The 16,273-nt window shown below is 44.2% G+C and overlaps 1 protein-coding gene and 1 pseudogene across 1 annotated transcript in view; one reads left to right on the top strand and one right to left on the bottom strand.

Annotated features, from left to right (window-relative positions):
* Window positions 1-1,581: 1,581 nt before the first annotated feature.
* Window positions 1,582-4,042, top strand: LOC106006128 (annotated as a pseudogene).
* Window positions 4,043-13,083: 9,041 nt separating this feature from the next.
* Window positions 13,084-16,273, bottom strand: part of CCDC91 (coiled-coil domain containing 91) — a 356,615-nt gene continuing 353,425 nt past the window's right edge. The window contains exon 13 of the mRNA XM_004755697.3: window positions 13,084-15,687. Coding sequence (XP_004755754.1) covers window positions 15,625-15,687 — 63 coding nt within the window. The 3' untranslated portion in view covers window positions 13,084-15,624. The remainder of the gene's footprint in view (window positions 15,688-16,273) is intronic.

Genomic DNA, 16,273 nt, shown 5'->3' with positions numbered 1-16,273 from the left:
CGGTACTAACCTGGATTAATACAATTAGTATTGGTCTGTTTGTTTAATTGTTTGTGGATGAATGGGGGACAGATATTCCATTAAAAAACAATTACACAAAGAATGATACCTGAATTAGACAGAAAGCAGTGGATGATCACAGGAACGGGGGTACTAGGGATCTCATTTTCTTGGGGAGGCCACAGATATCTTCTCAGGGAGGTATATTTTGATTTGGCCCTTGAGCAATGATGGAATATGAGCCCGGTCAAGCACTGTAGGGGGAGGGAATGGTGAGTAAAGGTCACGGAGATATGAAAGAGCAGGGCTGATTCTGAAAATGGCTCAAAGCTCTACATGATTGGAGAGAAGGACATTGGGGGAGGAGTGGCAGGAAAGAGATGGGAGAAGCTAGGACAGTGGGCTGACGTCAGGTGCAGACTAGCCTTGTGTGTCACATAAGAAGTGTGGATGTTACAAATGACCGTGGCTGGTGACTACCCAGTACAACGGCTTGCTCCTTCCTCATCCCTGAAAACATGGAATTAGTCATTCTAATTTTCCCACTCAGACAAGGCATGGCCTTAGAAGTCTTTTCCGCGTGACATTCTCACGGGATGGTCTCCAGTTAAAAAGAGTTGGCATGTCTGTTTGTCACCTCTGCTAGTAACATAGGATACCTCTGAAATAATTCATTCTTATTTGAATGAATTATGCCCCAGCTTTGGGGCAGGGATGAACACAACAGGTGGAGCAGGAAGTGGTCGCAGGCCAGAGCTGTAGAAGGTTTTTAATCAAATATGATAACTGATACGGAGTAGAAGCAATACACTGGAAAGGAAATTTAGCAGATGGGCTTCACTCCGATTTGGCACTCAGAGGAGGAAAGAAAAGGTTGGAAACCAAGAGCAAATGCAAGGACAGCTCCAGGCTTTCTGCCTTGGACAGCTGGGCAGGTGGGTGGTACCTGGTTTCACATGGTCCCAGACTACCTGTGATTTGGGCTGCCAGTGCCCTGTCAAATATCTCCTAAATACCTTTCCTTTCCTGCCTCAGGGTTTTGGAAATTCCTAGCACAGAAATAGCCCAGAAGTGTAGGAGAATTTATGACTTTGGGGTGGGGAGTAACACCAACCAAGAAGGAATACCAGTTGGTGGACAAATGCCCCAGCCTTCTTTTCTTCGGCGGGACAAACCCGAAACATGGGCCATGCAGTTTCCGAGGCCCCAGTGGGACTGAGCCACTCAGCTGCCAGTGGGAGTCATTGGAGCAATCAAATGTCCTTCACTGGCCTCCGCTCCTTTCTTGGCTTTTCTCAACTCCATATGGAATGACTCCTCCAATAAGTCACCTGCCATTTCGGTCCTTGTTTCATGCTGTTTCATCATAAAGACACGGATGAAAATGCCTTTATCTGGACAGCATGGAGACTTGACCAGGAGGCTGGGGTGGAGGTCATGGATGGGAAAATGAAGCAGTTAATTCGGAAAATGTTCGATGTGAGGTTCCTGGGATGGTTCCAAACCTGAAGGAACAGGGATTGGCATGTAGCAGATGCTCAGTACAGGGACACCTGGTTGTACTTGGCTTTGTCGCCCGTCATGGGTATTGTGTCGTTTGCAAATGGAAGATTGGTAGCACGCCTGCGCCCTACAAGTTTATCGGCGCCATTTTTCCACCAGCATGTACTCGCTTCATGTCTCCGTGTCACATGTTAGTAATGCCCACAGTATCTCAGACCTTTTATCATTATTATTTTTGTTATGGTGATCTGTAGTCAGTGACTGTTGATGTTGCCTTTGTAATCGTTTTGCGGCCCAGTGACCTGTGTTCATACAAGATGGCAAACTTCCTCTGGGTATGTTGGGTGTGTTTTGACTGTTCCGCCAACTTGCTGTTCCCCTGTCTCTCTCCTTCTCCTCAGGCTTCCCTGTTCCCTGAGACACAATTTCATTTTTGAAGATTTACTTTAGCTAAGGGGAGGGACAGAGGGAGAGAATCCTTAGCAGACTCCCCGCTGAGCACAGAGCCCTACTTGCAGCCCAGTCTCACCACCCTGAGGACATGAACCAAGCCAAAATCAAGAGGGGGACACATAACCGATGGTGTCACCCACATGTCCCCTATGTCCCTTTAAATCCAAAGCTAGAAGTGATTTAGCTCAGTGAGGAAGGCATACTGAAAGCTGAGATAGGCTGAAAGCTAGGCCTCCTACAGCAAACAGTTAGTTAGCCAAGCTGTGAATGCAAAGGAAAAGTTCTTGGAGAAAATCAAAAGTGCTATTGCAGTGAACACATCAAAGATAAGAAAGAAAAGCCGCCTTATTGCTGATATGGAGAAAGTTTCAGAGGTCTGAATAGAAGACCAAACCAGCCACAACATTCCCTTAAGCCAGAGCCTAATTGAAAGAAAGGCCCTCGCTCTCTTCAATTCTGTGAAGGCTGAGAGAGGTGGGGAGGCTGCAGAAGAAAAGAGTGAAGCTAAGAGAGGTTGGTGTATGGGATTTAAGGAAAGAACCCATCTCCCTAACAGGTGCAAGGTGAAGTAGCAGGTGTTGATGTAGAAGCTGAAGCCAGTTATCCAGACGATAATTCATGAAGGTGACTACACTAAACAGATCTTCAATGTAGACAAAACAGCCTTCTGTTGGAAGAAGACGCCATCTAGGACTTTCATAGCTAGAGAGGAGAAGTCCCCGCCTGACTTCAAACCTGCAAAGGATAGGCTGACTCTCTTGTTAGCAGCTTAATGTAGCTGGTAACTTAAAGTTGAAGCCGATGTCCATTTACCGTGCTGAAAATTACAGTGCTTTAAGAATTATGTTAAATCTACTCTGTATTCTATTAGTTGAAGCCTGGATGGCAACACATCTGTTTACAATATGGTTTACTGAATCCTTTGAGCTCACTTTTGAGACCTCCTGCTAAAAAAAAGGGGGGGTATCTTCCAAAATATTACTGCTCATTGACAATGTACCTAGTTACTGGAGTTCTGATAGAGATGTGCAATGAGATTAGTGTTTTTTTTATGCCTGCCAATGACATCCATTCTGTAGCCTATGGGTCAGGGAGTAATTTCATCTTTCAAGTAATACTATTTAAGAATTACATTGCATATGGCTCTAACTGCTCTAGGTAGTGATTCCTCTGATAGAACTAGACAAAAGCCATTGCAAACCTTCTGGAAAGGATTCACCATTCCAGATGTCATTAAAAATGTTCATGATTCAGGGCAAGAGGTCAAAATATCAACATTAACAGGAGTCTGGAAGAAGTTGATTTCCATCCTAATAGATAACTGTGAGGTGTTTAAGACTTCAGCGGAGGAAGGAACTGCAGATACGGTGGGAAGAGCAGAGAACTAGAATTAGAAGCAGACCTGAAGATGGGGCTGAACTGCCACCATCTCATGATAAGTCTCTCACAGATGAGCTTCTTGTGGTTGAGCAAAGAATGTGGTTTCTTTTCTTTTCTTTTTAAGATTTTATTTATTTATTTGACAGAGAGAGGCATAGCAAGAAAGGAAAAAAAGCACGGGGAATGGGAGAGGAAGAAGCAGGCTTCCCGCTGATCAGGGAGCCCGATGTGGGGCTCGATCCTAGGACCCTGGGATCGTGACCTGAGCCGAAAGCAGATGCTCAACTACTGAACCACCCAGATGCCCAAGAAAGTGATTTCTTGTGATGAACCCCTTCCTGGTGGAGATGCAATGAAGAATGCTGAAAGGACAAGAAAGGATTTAGATTATTACATAATTTTAGCTAATAAAGCAGCATCAGGGTTTGAGAGGGTTGACTCTAATACTGAAAGATGTTCTCCTGTGGGTGCAGTGTTATCAGACAGCATCACATGCCACAGAGGAGCCATGGACGAAATGAAGAGTCCATCAATGCGGCAAGCCAAGCAGTTGTCTTATTTTCCGAAATTGGCACAGACACCCCACCCTCCAGCAACCACTACCTTGATAAGTCAGCAGCCATCAGCATGGAGACAAGACCCTCCACCAGCAAAAAGATTAGGACTTGCCAAAGCTCAGGGGACGATTAGCAAATTTTGGCAATAAAGTATTTTTTTAATTTTATATTTTTTCAGTGTTCCAAAATTCATTGTTTAGGTATCACTCCCAATGCTCCATGCAATACATGCCCTCCTTAATACCCACCACCAGGCTCACCCAAACCCCCACTTCTCCCCTCTGAAATCCTCAGTTTGTTTCTCAGAGTCCACAGTGTCTCATGGTTCATTTCTCCCTCTGATTTCCCCCAACTCACTTCTCCTCTTTTTAATTAAGGTATATACAATTTTTAGGTACGATGCTATTACTACAGTATAGGATACAGATAACTTTTATAAGCACTGGGAAACCACAAAATTCATTTGACCAGCTTTCTTTTGATATTGCTTTATTGTGGTGTTCTGGAACTAAACCCACAAGATCTCCAAGGTATGCCTGTAATGGGAGGAACAGACAACAGTTAAAGTCTTAGAGGAGAGGAAATCTTATGTTTAAGGCTAATTCATACTGAAAAGAGACCAAAGGCATGAACTAATGCTTCAGGAGATGTTTATGGAGCCTGGTGCTCTGTTTGCTTTTTATACACTAATTGGCAAATTTATTGGGTTGCCAAGATGGCAAGTTTATGGATTAAAAAATATATATAATTTACTAGTAAATGTCATCTGTGTTGCATTTGAGTTGCTCTTTTTTTTTTCTTTGAAGAAAGTTAAGCTTAAGAAGAAAAGTAAAAATTACAGGAAATAATTTGCAAATTGATGGCATTTGTGAAGACTTTTGAAAGAGCAGGGGAGTGGAGGTTGGGACCGGCTTCCCTCCTCCCTGTTCAATGACTGTCATTGTCTCACTGGGGAGACTAGTTTCTGTATTTTGCTGAGCTGGTGTGAGGTGCTGCGAATGAGTAAGCACCTTTGTTCGTGGTTGTGTGCTGTACCATACATTAGCTAGCATCAGATGTGGCTCAGAAGGCTGGGAAATAAGGCTAGTGCAAATGAGAAATGTTTTATTTCTTGTATTGTAATTAATTTAAATGAAGAAGCTTAAGCAATGTAAAATATTTGTCCATGAAAGACAAGTTTGTTTCGGTAGGACTCTATTAGGCTTTGTTGAAAATGTGGCACATGAATGGCTATTTCTAAGGCTTAGTATGATAATAAAAGGATGTAAAATGTCTCACTAATACTTTGTAAAAAGCATTGTAGGGGTACAGTGGATACACCAAACAACATGCATATTCAATGTCTACAATTGGCTAAGTCTGGACTTACACATAAAACCAGGAAAACATCACCACGATCAGGGTATAGACATATCCATCACCTCCAGAAGTTTCCTTGTACTTGCTCTTTTGTGTGTGTGGTAAGAACACTTAACACAAGATCTACCCTCTTACAAGTTTTGAGTGCAGTCTGCAGTATCATTTGCTACTCCGTATGTCATACAGCAGACCCCTAGAACTAATTCATCTTGTAATCTTATGTTCTATTTTGCAAGGAGCATATTTTAGCTGCACTGGGTTAAACAAAATCTATTATTAAAGTTATTTCATTTTTTTTCTTTATGTTTTTTTAACGTAGCTATTAGAACATAAAACTAGGGCTGTCTGGGTGGCTCAGTCATCAAGCAACTGCGTTCAGCTTGGGTTGTGATCCCAGGGTCCTGGAATCAAGCCTTGCATTGGGTTCCCTGCTCCATGGGATGCCTGTTTCTCCTTCTCTCACTCCCCCTGCTTGTGTTCCTGCTCTCGCTGTGTCTCTCTCTGTCAAATAAATTAATTAATTAAATATTTTTTAAAAATAAATAAATAAAATGAGACGTGTCTAACAGTATACGTTTATTGACAGCGCTGGTATAAAATGTCCTAAAAGTATAAGCCCCAAGCTCTCCAGGTAATGGAGGGCTCTTCCAGGTATAAGGATTATGGCTGCCCACCCCCTCCCACCCCCCAGCCCCTGCAGCTTTTCTTTGGCATTAAGCTTCTCCTGTGTCTATGACACCAAACTCTCTTACCATTTGGGGGCTGAGAATAAAAGGAGAATAAAAGGCATGAATTCTATAACAGAAGAAATGTTCTCCAGAGTTGAGTTTTGCTTTGCTTTGATTTTTGACCCAGACTTGGCTCTTTAGTGTATTTGTCAGTTTGTTTGTTTTATTGAGGCCCAAAGCATTGGATTTTCTTTCAAAATGGCAGGAAGAGGGTAAGGGTGGGACCCAAGGAGGAAACAAAACAAAACAAAACCCGGTGGCCCCGGGGAGAACCGAGAGAGGGTGTGGCTGGAACTGTGTTGGCAGCGGCTCCTGGAGCCCCGAGACAAGGGATCAGGTGGAGGACAGCCTGGGGTGGAGGCCTAGAGTATGGGGATGGGGAAAATGCTAAGCCAGAGGAGCGAGTGGGGTTCCCAACACAGGGGCCAAGACCGTAGAGGAGGCCAAAAGCAGCGGGGCCAGGGAATCACGATAGAGGCGGGGACAAATCTCCATGGTGAAAGTCTCATAAATGAGCTGCCACACAGGGTGAGGGGCAAGCCAGATGGAGGGCAGTCGCATGGGGCGGGGGCGTGTGGAGTCAGAGGTGTCCTCCCAGGGCCCAAGTCACTCCTGCCGAGTGAGAGGATTTCACCACACATCCCTCGTCTGGGATACTCCGGCTGCCCAGCTGCGGACAAATGGGTTTACTTCCCCAGCCCTAGTATTCAAAGCAAACTCTGTTGGGCTGTCTTCACACTGGTTGGTGTTGTGGACTTTTTTTGGCTCCTCTTCACAGATCACACAAAAGTCTGGCTTATTTGTTTGTTGCTCCGTCCTAGTGGGCTGAAACTGCCTTAATCTTCTCTCTGTGGCCAGCGCCCCGCAAGGTTGTAAGCTACCAAACGAGTAGCTCGAGTGGTGGGCGGGCAGTGGATAAGGAAGCGGAATTAGAAAACCATGTCACTCAAGGACATGTAAAATCCCGATACTTTTTTTAAAAGTTCCCCCCAGCACCTTTGGGAACACACAGATACTTAAATATTCGTATGCATACATGTATTGAAGCCCAGTATATGAAATAACGTCTTCATTTTGGTGTCAGTCTGGGTGAGGGGCCCCCACTTTTAGGATGCCCCGGGGAAGCTGTTTTCAAGAGCTATTTGCAGCTGGATTGTTCCTTGACTCGATGGAGCTAAAACTCTTCCAGAGAAGTGAACTGTCCTCACAGAAAGAGCTGAAAGAAACACCAAGTTTCTTGGCATGATGTTGCCGGGCAGGCTGCAATAGATTAGCTCTGCCCTTAACAACAAGTTTCACTGGGCCGATGAGAGATGTTATGGAAACGTATCAAGGGAAAGAGGACTCCAGCTTCAGCTGGCCAGCAGACCATAGGGTAATCACTGCAATGAAAATCCTGAACCAGCACCAAGACTCACAAAGCAGCTTATTATAAGGATTTAATATACAGTATGATGGAGAATCTGGATAGCTCTGGTAATGGGATACGGAGCCTTGCTCTTCTCAGTCCCTGGTTCAAATTTGGATTAAGTCCATTTCAACTAAAATTAGTTGCCATTTGAGACACTTTGGAGGCCTTGGCGAAACAAGCTGGTCACCTCATCCCGGCTACCAGGGGAGCTGACCTCACATACAGGGGCTACCTCCCCAAGGAAAAATCCCAACTGTTGTCACGCTGTAGGTTTCCTTTTAGACCACAGATCGAAGTCCCACCAACATTATTTTAAAAGTGCTCAAGCCCCAAACTCCAACTCTGTGACCAAAGTGTCCCTCATTCAGTTCTAGAGAGTCAAGATTGCAAAGGTTAAAAACAATGCAAAACAACAACAACCCCTCTTCTAAGGCAACTCTAGTTCTTCAATCAGACTTCTTTAAGAAAGCAGCCTGGTGGCTTGATAATTAGAAGCTACTGTAGAGATCCACTCAGGCCCTTCCCCACTGGGCACGTCCACCGCATTCACGTGGAGTGGAAGCTTCTGGCGCAGCCTTCTTGGATCGCTGCGTGTCCCTGTGAATGCCTGTCTTCCCGGATCCTGCTCTGTCTTGCGTGTCCAGCCTATCAAGTGGCTGAATTTGTGCAGCAATAGGAATAAAAGGAAGTCAACACAGTCTTGCTATCTCTCTCCACCGGTAAAGAAGGTTCTTGTTTGTCTGCCAGCCACAACCCACGTTGCCACATCCTTGTTTTGCAGAATGTCAGGAAATAAGAAATTACCAGAAAAGTGCCTGAGAGCACCATAGTGCAGGAAGATGCTAAATTCTCGGGGACACCAAAGCTTTCTAAACACTGTTGTTCCGTCCACAGTCCAGAACCTTTCTCCCTGCCCTTGGTTCAGACTCTCTCCTGCACTCCCTCAGCCAGAAAAGCAGAGTCGCAGGTAGAACTGGAGAAAAGGCTGGTGTTCCTGTGCTTGTGGGCTCCTGGGTCTCTCTGTTCACTGCCATCATCTGGCATCTGGACTCTTTCTCGTGGCTCTAGGTGCACAGCAGATACACTAGTTATAAAAATTCTCTCTGAGTGCCGTGTTCCTGGAAACCAAAATCTAGATGGATAGATGCTTTGTGGATTGAGCAGCCTCCACATAGAGGTAGGAAGTCACACCTACACCCCTTCAGTGTGTGGGTTTCTCTTCCATCTGTTGTCCTCTCACTCCAGAGTCACTGAAATGGGAAAAGAGAAGGGTGTGTGTGTGTGTATGTGTGTGTGTGTGTTTTCCCCCAAACAAGTAACCAAAAGCCACACCACTGGCCAGTGCAGGGACACCACCAAAGGCATTCCTAGATGCAAGAGAGGAGGCACAGTACAGTTCTCTGCTGGGTCCTTGAGATCGTGTTCACCTTCCTTCACAAACCAACCAGAAATGAAATTCATAAGGAAAATAAGCTATCATCAATACACTGTCTGAACCTAATGGACTAGTAGTAAATAGAAAGGAATGTGTATTTTAAAATGAATTTCAGTACAGCTATATACTCCATCTTCATGAGAGAAGAGATCGCTAACTGTCACCTGACTGAGGTGTGTTTTATGGGCAGCATTGCTGCCACCGACATGTTTTTATGAAATCGCTGACATGCTTCTTAGTTCTGAACAGAACAAAAGGTCATCGCCCACACTGATCCATTCCTTGAATATTCCTCATATGTTCAAAATGTGCAAGAGATACTTCGTGTAGACCTGAAGTGGAGCCGGGGTCCAGGCTTGGGTAATTAAGCAGGCTTTCCCCCTTTTTGAATGTCCAGCAAGGACTCAGAAATCACGAAGGATGAAGGGAAATTCTCTCTATTGTGGGGCTAGACAGAAAAGTACCAGACGCCCAGCAACCTTGCCTCTCTACACCTAAAGGCTAGGAGCTTCCCTCTGGAATTATAATAGTCCCAGATGTCTCCACCACTTTCCAAACCACCTCCACAAAAAACCACAGAGTTGGAATGTCAAACTAGTCCCTTGGTTCCTGGTGGAGTTCTGTGGTGTGTCCCTCCATAATTCACTGAATTCTTGTTCAATGTCTGTTGCACCCAGTAAATTATATGTTCTACGGGAGCCAGGGCCGTTGCCTGTCCTGACCACCACTGCATCTCTTGGCATGGACAAGGTACTCAGTAAGAGTCTGTTGAGTGAATCAGTGAGAAAATGAATGAATGAATGAATGAGTACTAGATAGTTGTCAAACCTAAACCTGCATTGGTTTATAAGCACAGGCCAAGTGTATATTTTAATGCTTAAAGCAACTTGCCTTTAGAGATTTTACATTAGGATTAGTATCTACTTATGTTAGGTATAAATGTAATAACTCTCATGGCATCTCGTGTGGACACAAGAAACTTCTAGCTCAATATCTGAAACGTCAGGGTGATTTCTTGGGTCAGGATCATGGGGCTTTGTGCCAGAGAGCTAATATGTAGAGGAAGCAAAAAAGCAGAGCCTCAAAGAAAAAAAATCTTTCTCCTTTCCTGCCTCATTCCTCTTCTCGGTGGCTGCATTTGGTCCATTCTCCCTGGAGCCTTGCAGTGGCTTGTCACATCTCAGGCAGGATCTCGTGTCATGTGGACTATCTGGATCCTGACTCTGTTGGACTGGGAGTCAGGAAGTCTGGATTTGCCCCCAGTTTTGTCATTAACTAGCTGTGGGACCTTACCAAAGTTTCTCTGCTTCTCGAAGTCTCTGCTTCTTGTTTGTAAAATAGAAGCATGGGACTAAGAGTTTCTGACTGTTCTTTCCAGCTCGAATACTGAACATCTAGTGATATTTCATACCTGGGAATAAACAGGGGCAGGTAGACTCAAAGTTGTGAAAAGGCTAGAATGTGGTTTAAAAAAAAAAAAAAAAGCAAAGGTCGGAAACTGAGTTTTGCCTAGTTCACAAAGTACCCTTGGAACTTCACAGAAGGAAAGGAAGAAAACAAGGCTGTTTAGATTGTGTGGTTTCTGTAAACTGAATTTAACTAATTTCACTCTCTGTCTAGAGAAGTTTTCTATTTCTTTTTGCATTACCTGGCAGATTTGTTGTGTGATGTATTCTTGTTTTTCTTTGCTTACAGTGTCAAAGGTAGGATTTAAGAGTAAATCCTAAATGGTGGCTGCTACCTATCAGAAATGAGACCCCAGACTTCCCAGTGCTCATAATTACCAGTAAATAATTCCCCCCCAGCAAATTATTAATTTTCTCCCTTTCAGAATCCTTGAAACTCTGAGCTTCAGTTTCAAGATCAATTCCTATAAACCCTATAGTATTTAAGCCTAAGCACATATGAGTTTAATACGAATGTTAAAGAGCTATAATTTGGGGGTTCTAAGATCATCTTATGGTTAGCCCATGAAATCAGGGAATTGCTTTTTCTGGAGAGAAAGGAACTGAAATGCATTCATGTGGTGACAGGATTTTATTTGAACAGTGCATGGTCTCCTGCTAGCCTTGCTTTTCCAAGAGGTATGGCCTGCACTGAAGAGGCTCTGTGGAGACAGAGAAGTGTCTCCCCAGCACCCCTTCAGCACCAAGTTGGGTCCACTCTTTTCCCAGTACCTACTGACCAGCTTCCCTCCCAGGTACTGAGGCATCCTGGGCTATGAGAACTGTATCCACAGCAGGAACAAGGTCTCGCATGTGTTAACAAGCTCCTGTGCACAGAAAACAGCCTTACTTCTCGAATGAAAGGAATCAAAGAAAGAACAGAGTGTGGATTGTCCTGTTTCCTATATCCACCTGCCACAGGATCCTAAGTGGAGCAAAATTTAGAGAATCATATTTGGAAGCTTTCTCATTCTTCAGTTACTTGAAATTGAGCCTGAGAGGGAGAGATACAATAGCACTCCCTGTGTGTGTGTGTGTGTGTGTGCGTGTGTGTGTGAGTGTGAGTGTGTGTCTTGGGCCTGTAAAAGGGCCCAGGCTTTTGGAAGACATCACTCAGCCCTGAACTCCTACAGCAAGACTCCGAGTACTTGAATATGTAGAGAAATAGGAAATCCCTGGATGTAACTGAAAAGCCCCAGACTAGATTCTTCTTTAGCTTCGATGCAGAACTCACGCCTTTGTTACATCCCGCTGATTGCCAGAGACTTGAACCACCTCCTCTCTAGGTTATAAGTGGGTACAGGTAACAGTCATAGGGAATGTGCCTCAAACAGGCCTATCCTCCAAGTCCTGGGGGAAAAAAAAAAATGGAAGGAACTGATGGCCAAGGCTGCCAAAGAGCTAAAGCGTCAGTCTTGTCTCTCCCCATTAAAGTCCTTAAAAGCTTAACATGGTTTTCATTTTTCAGCATTAATTAAAATCTAAGTCTCCTGCCTTCCTCGAAAATCCCTTCTCCACCTTGAGTTGGCTGCTCCAGGAGCATCTTCCCTGCTATTATTAGTGGATAATTGCTTAACATTTTCTAGAGGTAATTAACCTTGCCTTTGAAATGAAAGAAATCCCTAAATTGAGCAATATGATGAAAGCCATTCTTTCATGTAATTTAGACTCATCAGCCAAATACATCAATTTCTAGCTCAAAGGCAGGTCTGAAGAATAAGCAGTGGAGATATTGTAAAGAAAAAAACTCAAGGTCTTAATACTGTCAGTCTCAATTCCTTCAGAACACGGTTCCCAGGGCGACAGCCCGATTGCAGGAGGCCAGTGGTTCTGTTCAAGTGCAACGCAGTGACCTTGACAAAGGGCATCTGTTACAAGGAGTCCATGTCCGGCTGACAGCAGCATGGTCGGTGTTGCATGCATACCTGAAGGCTCCGGAAGTTCTCAGAGGACTACTGCTTCTGCATTTAAATGAAATGTCTTTTAACATTTTTAGGAAAACAAATGTCGTTTTGCAGAGCGCTCTGGGAGTCTACATGCAGTTTGTCAGTACCCGCCAGCATCTGTATGCACGCCTGTCTCACAATAACTGTAAGTAGCTCCTTCAGGACCATAGGTTTTGAGGTGGTGAGATGCCACAGACAACTTGCTTGCCACCCGCCTCCACCTAAGGCTGTGCCCCGCTGATTTCAGACTGATGGATATCAGAATTTTCCTCTCGCCAAGAGAAAGGTTTCCAAGATGGAGACTAAACAACATCCCCTGGTATCTCGTTCCAAAGGTTGGGAAAGTTCCGTGCCAGCAAACCACTTTGTGGTTGCATTAGACGCTCTCTGCTGCCCTGTGGTTAGCTGGAAGTCACTTTACCGCCGGGCTTTTATCGCCCAGCGGCTGCATTTAGCATTCTGGGTGACCGTGGCCCACGCCCCAAACCAGAGGAAGGCCCTGAGGGGCTTTTAGAGGACCATCCAGCAACCCTCAGAGATGCAGGAGGTCCAGATCAGATCTACAGACGCAGATTTTAAAAAAAAAAAAAAAAAAAAAAAAAAAGAGGTCACTTTGGCGCCCTCTAGGGGCAGTTCATTGCCATCCTGTAGATTGTGAAATCTTTGGGTAATTTCATGTCAGTATGGAGACAAACATCTTGTTAGTGATTTCCTCATCTGGCTTACCAGTACCCTTTCCTACATTCTTTTTGTTGATTATTTTACATGACCACAGGATCCCTTTTCTCATGGAAACTTCATCATAAAATCCTGTACCGAAGGGGGAAAAAACCCAACAACAACAAAATTAAAGCCAGAGACTTTGATTGTGTCTATCAGTTCTGTTTATTTTGATGCAAGCACTGAAGGCGGCTCTTCAGCCCTCCTTTTTAAATGTTTCCCATTCACAAACATGGGATCTGAGTCGGTTTCATTCCCCTTTAACAAATGGGGATGCTCTGGGGGAGCAAATCTTATGATGCCTCATATTGAAAAGCAGGGTGTTTAGAGTCTTTCATTCTTTGGCATCATTGGTAAGTTCCTTTGCTTCTCTGTGCCTCAGTTTTCTCAAGTGTAAAGTGGGTCAGAGAAGAGTGCCTTCCTGATGAGGGTGCTCTGAGGATTGAAAGAGATCATGCCTGCAAAGCACATCATTGTCCTTCACAGGTATAGAGAATCTGGGGCACTCACGACAGGAGAGCGCAGGAGACTCAGGAATTACCTAACAAAGGCACTGACCTCACACAGCCGTTGAAAGGGTTAAATGATTTAATGAAGGCAAAACACCAGAATAAAGTTTAGCATGTCCTAAACAACTGAAATCCATTCCTGTTGCAGATTTCCATTGTACAGTTGAGCACACTGCAACATACATCGGTTAAGGAAGGGGCTTAGGGAACTGACATAGTCCGCAGCAGAGTCAGGAATCCATCTGCCTCCACCGCCCAGGCTTTTTACCACGATGCTCTCTCTGCATAGTAACTGTTACCGTCAGTAGTATTTTGACAGGAGAAATAATTTTCAGTAGGCATGCTGTCTCCGACTGAAGAGAAGTTTCCAGTTCGTCAGCCCAAGAGGTGCACATTCTGAAGCATGAGCCCACTTCCATGAAGACACCAAAAATGTAACCACTCATTCACAGTCTTTTGGTGGCGTGGGGCAGAAGTTCTCCACTTTTTTTTTTCTTTTTTTGCAGCAAGTGGATATTTTCTGCTGGCTGAGATACTTGACTTCATCTGGGAAAGTGGACATAGTTGATAAGGAATTTTAAAAGAGAGCATCCAGAGGGAAGCCCAAACACCTTCTTAGGGTGTTTCCTTAGGGTCTCCCTGTCTCGGTGATCGAAAGCCCTGGTAACTTCTAATGTTTCTCTAGAAGAGGCTCCAAAGCCACTCCATTTTCTTTTTCCTTTTTTTTTTTTTTTTAAGACTTTATTTATTCAGTAGAGAATGAGAACACCCAAGCAGTGGAGAGGCAGAGGCAGAGGGAGAAGCAGACTCCCTGCCCAGCTGGGAGCCTGACACAGGGCTTGATCCCAAGACCTGGAGATCAAGACCTGGAGATCATGACCATGATGGTTAAGCACCTGAGCCAAAGGCAGGTGCTTAACCATCTGAGCCACCCAGGTGCCCCTCACTTTCTGATTCTAGCATGGAAGATGCTCCCTGCACCTCTGAGAAGGAATCTGAGGATTCTTGAAATTTCTGTTGAAATTGGATAGAGAAGTTCTAAGCTAACCAGCGGTAAAAGTGTTCCTAATGTAGCCACAGTAGAAGCGCTCCCTGACGTAGGGCTTTCTTCAGCTCTCTTGGTCAGCATATTACCAGCTCTGCTATCTAAGCTGCTAAACCTCAGAGTCTCCCAGCTCAAGGATTTCCCATTGATTTTAGCTTCCAAAAACAGATTTCCCACAGCACCACCAGATTGTGACCGTGGGTGAAGTCTCCTTCTATTCCGCTTACTGTCTGCAAGTGCTGAGGCTTTGGAAACTCAAATCTTTGAGGCTGTCTTATTTTCTCTGAGGGCACAGAGCTAAAAGAAGACGGTTTGTTGTTTTAGGGAAGACACTCATTCCTAAGAAATTTCTAGCTATTGGGCAGTGGAAAAAAAAAAAAAACTGTTTTGGAAAAACTTTTTCTGATGTTGAAGTGGTACAAACATGTATTTAAAGGAGATGCTTTTCTCAGAGGTGTTGCTGAGATGTATGCCTGTATTTGAGCTCCGCTTGGCTCTGAGACTTCCCCGTGCATTCCCATCCCTTCTTTAGGCAAGTTGGTAAAACACTTCATGAGTTAGTTTCTTTTTTTCTTTTCTTTTCTTTTCTTTTTTTTTTTTTAATGCTATACAAGGAGCGAGGCCCACTGGTCCTGAAGCAAAACTACCTGAAAACTCTGTTTTCCTAGGAGGTGCTTTCCAGGTAAGAGGAAGATATTTTCGGGTTGAGATTTAGACTCTGGAAGACTCCCTCCTGCCCAGAAGCGGTCATCCCCGACAATCACTGCAAACAGCAACGGCAGTGAGACGACAGTGATAATGCCACTCACACTGGCCTCTATGTAGTCTTTACTAGGAAAAGTTCAAGTGCCACGCGCGAGGTTGCAGACGATCCTCAGGTGTGTTTCTGTTCCCATTAACAGACAGGAAACTGAGCTTGCCTTGCAAAGGTGTCTGTCTCACTGAAAGGCCGAGAAGAAGTGGCTCACGGGAAACCGGAAAACAAAACGAAACAACTTCAGTACTTTTATTACACGTCAAAATTCCGAGGGTAGGTTGTATACAATCAAATCAGCTTTTGAAGAGCAGGGTTGCCTGCTAGTAGTGTATTCATTCATTCATTCATTCAGTGTTCACTGAGTATTCATTACATGTCAACTGTTGATCAGGGAGTGGGCTGCAGCATCCCTAAATTCACAGAGCTTCCATTCTGGTGCCTAGAAACAAACAAACAAGAACATCAAAATAAAATATCAGGTGGACATAAATGTTGTGGGGAAGCAAAGGAAGAAAGCTAGGAAATGCCAAGGGTCTTATTTCCTACAGCATGGTCCAGGAAGGCCTCCACAGGCGGGAGGCATTTAAGCAGGACTTTGAAGGAAGCTAGGGCTCCATGAAAGCGGTTAAAGTAGAATTTTCAAAAAACCAAAAAGCAACTCTCATATAAATAGAAACCGAACGTATGTCAAAGATTCATTCTGCTCAGTAACTAGTAAAGGAATAATAAAAGGTTAAGACTCGTTCAAGTGGCATTCAAAAATGTGGCATTTACAGGAAGTTTAAAAACGGAGTGCTCAACGAAGAAAGACCGTTAGATTACAGACAAAGCTGGTTCATGTCCTACTAGATTCTATAGCAACTCTACTCTCTGAAGTCCTTTAACAGAAATTATTTGGTCTCTCCTGGAAAAAAAATCTACAAACTAACAAGAAACTTCACTCCATCTAAGACTTTTAATCAACAGTCAAGAGTGAGTCAAAGAGAGTCCATTCCCCTAAATCATCCCGTGGGAACCTATGAAAC

This window comes from Mustela putorius, unplaced genomic scaffold (assembly GCF_011764305.1).
Source record: "Mustela putorius furo isolate JIRA1106 unplaced genomic scaffold, ASM1176430v1.1 tig00537227_pilon_pilon_pilon, whole genome shotgun sequence".
Taxonomy (NCBI): Eukaryota; Metazoa; Chordata; class Mammalia; order Carnivora; family Mustelidae; genus Mustela; species Mustela putorius.
This window is presented reverse-complemented; position numbering and strand designations above follow the sequence as displayed.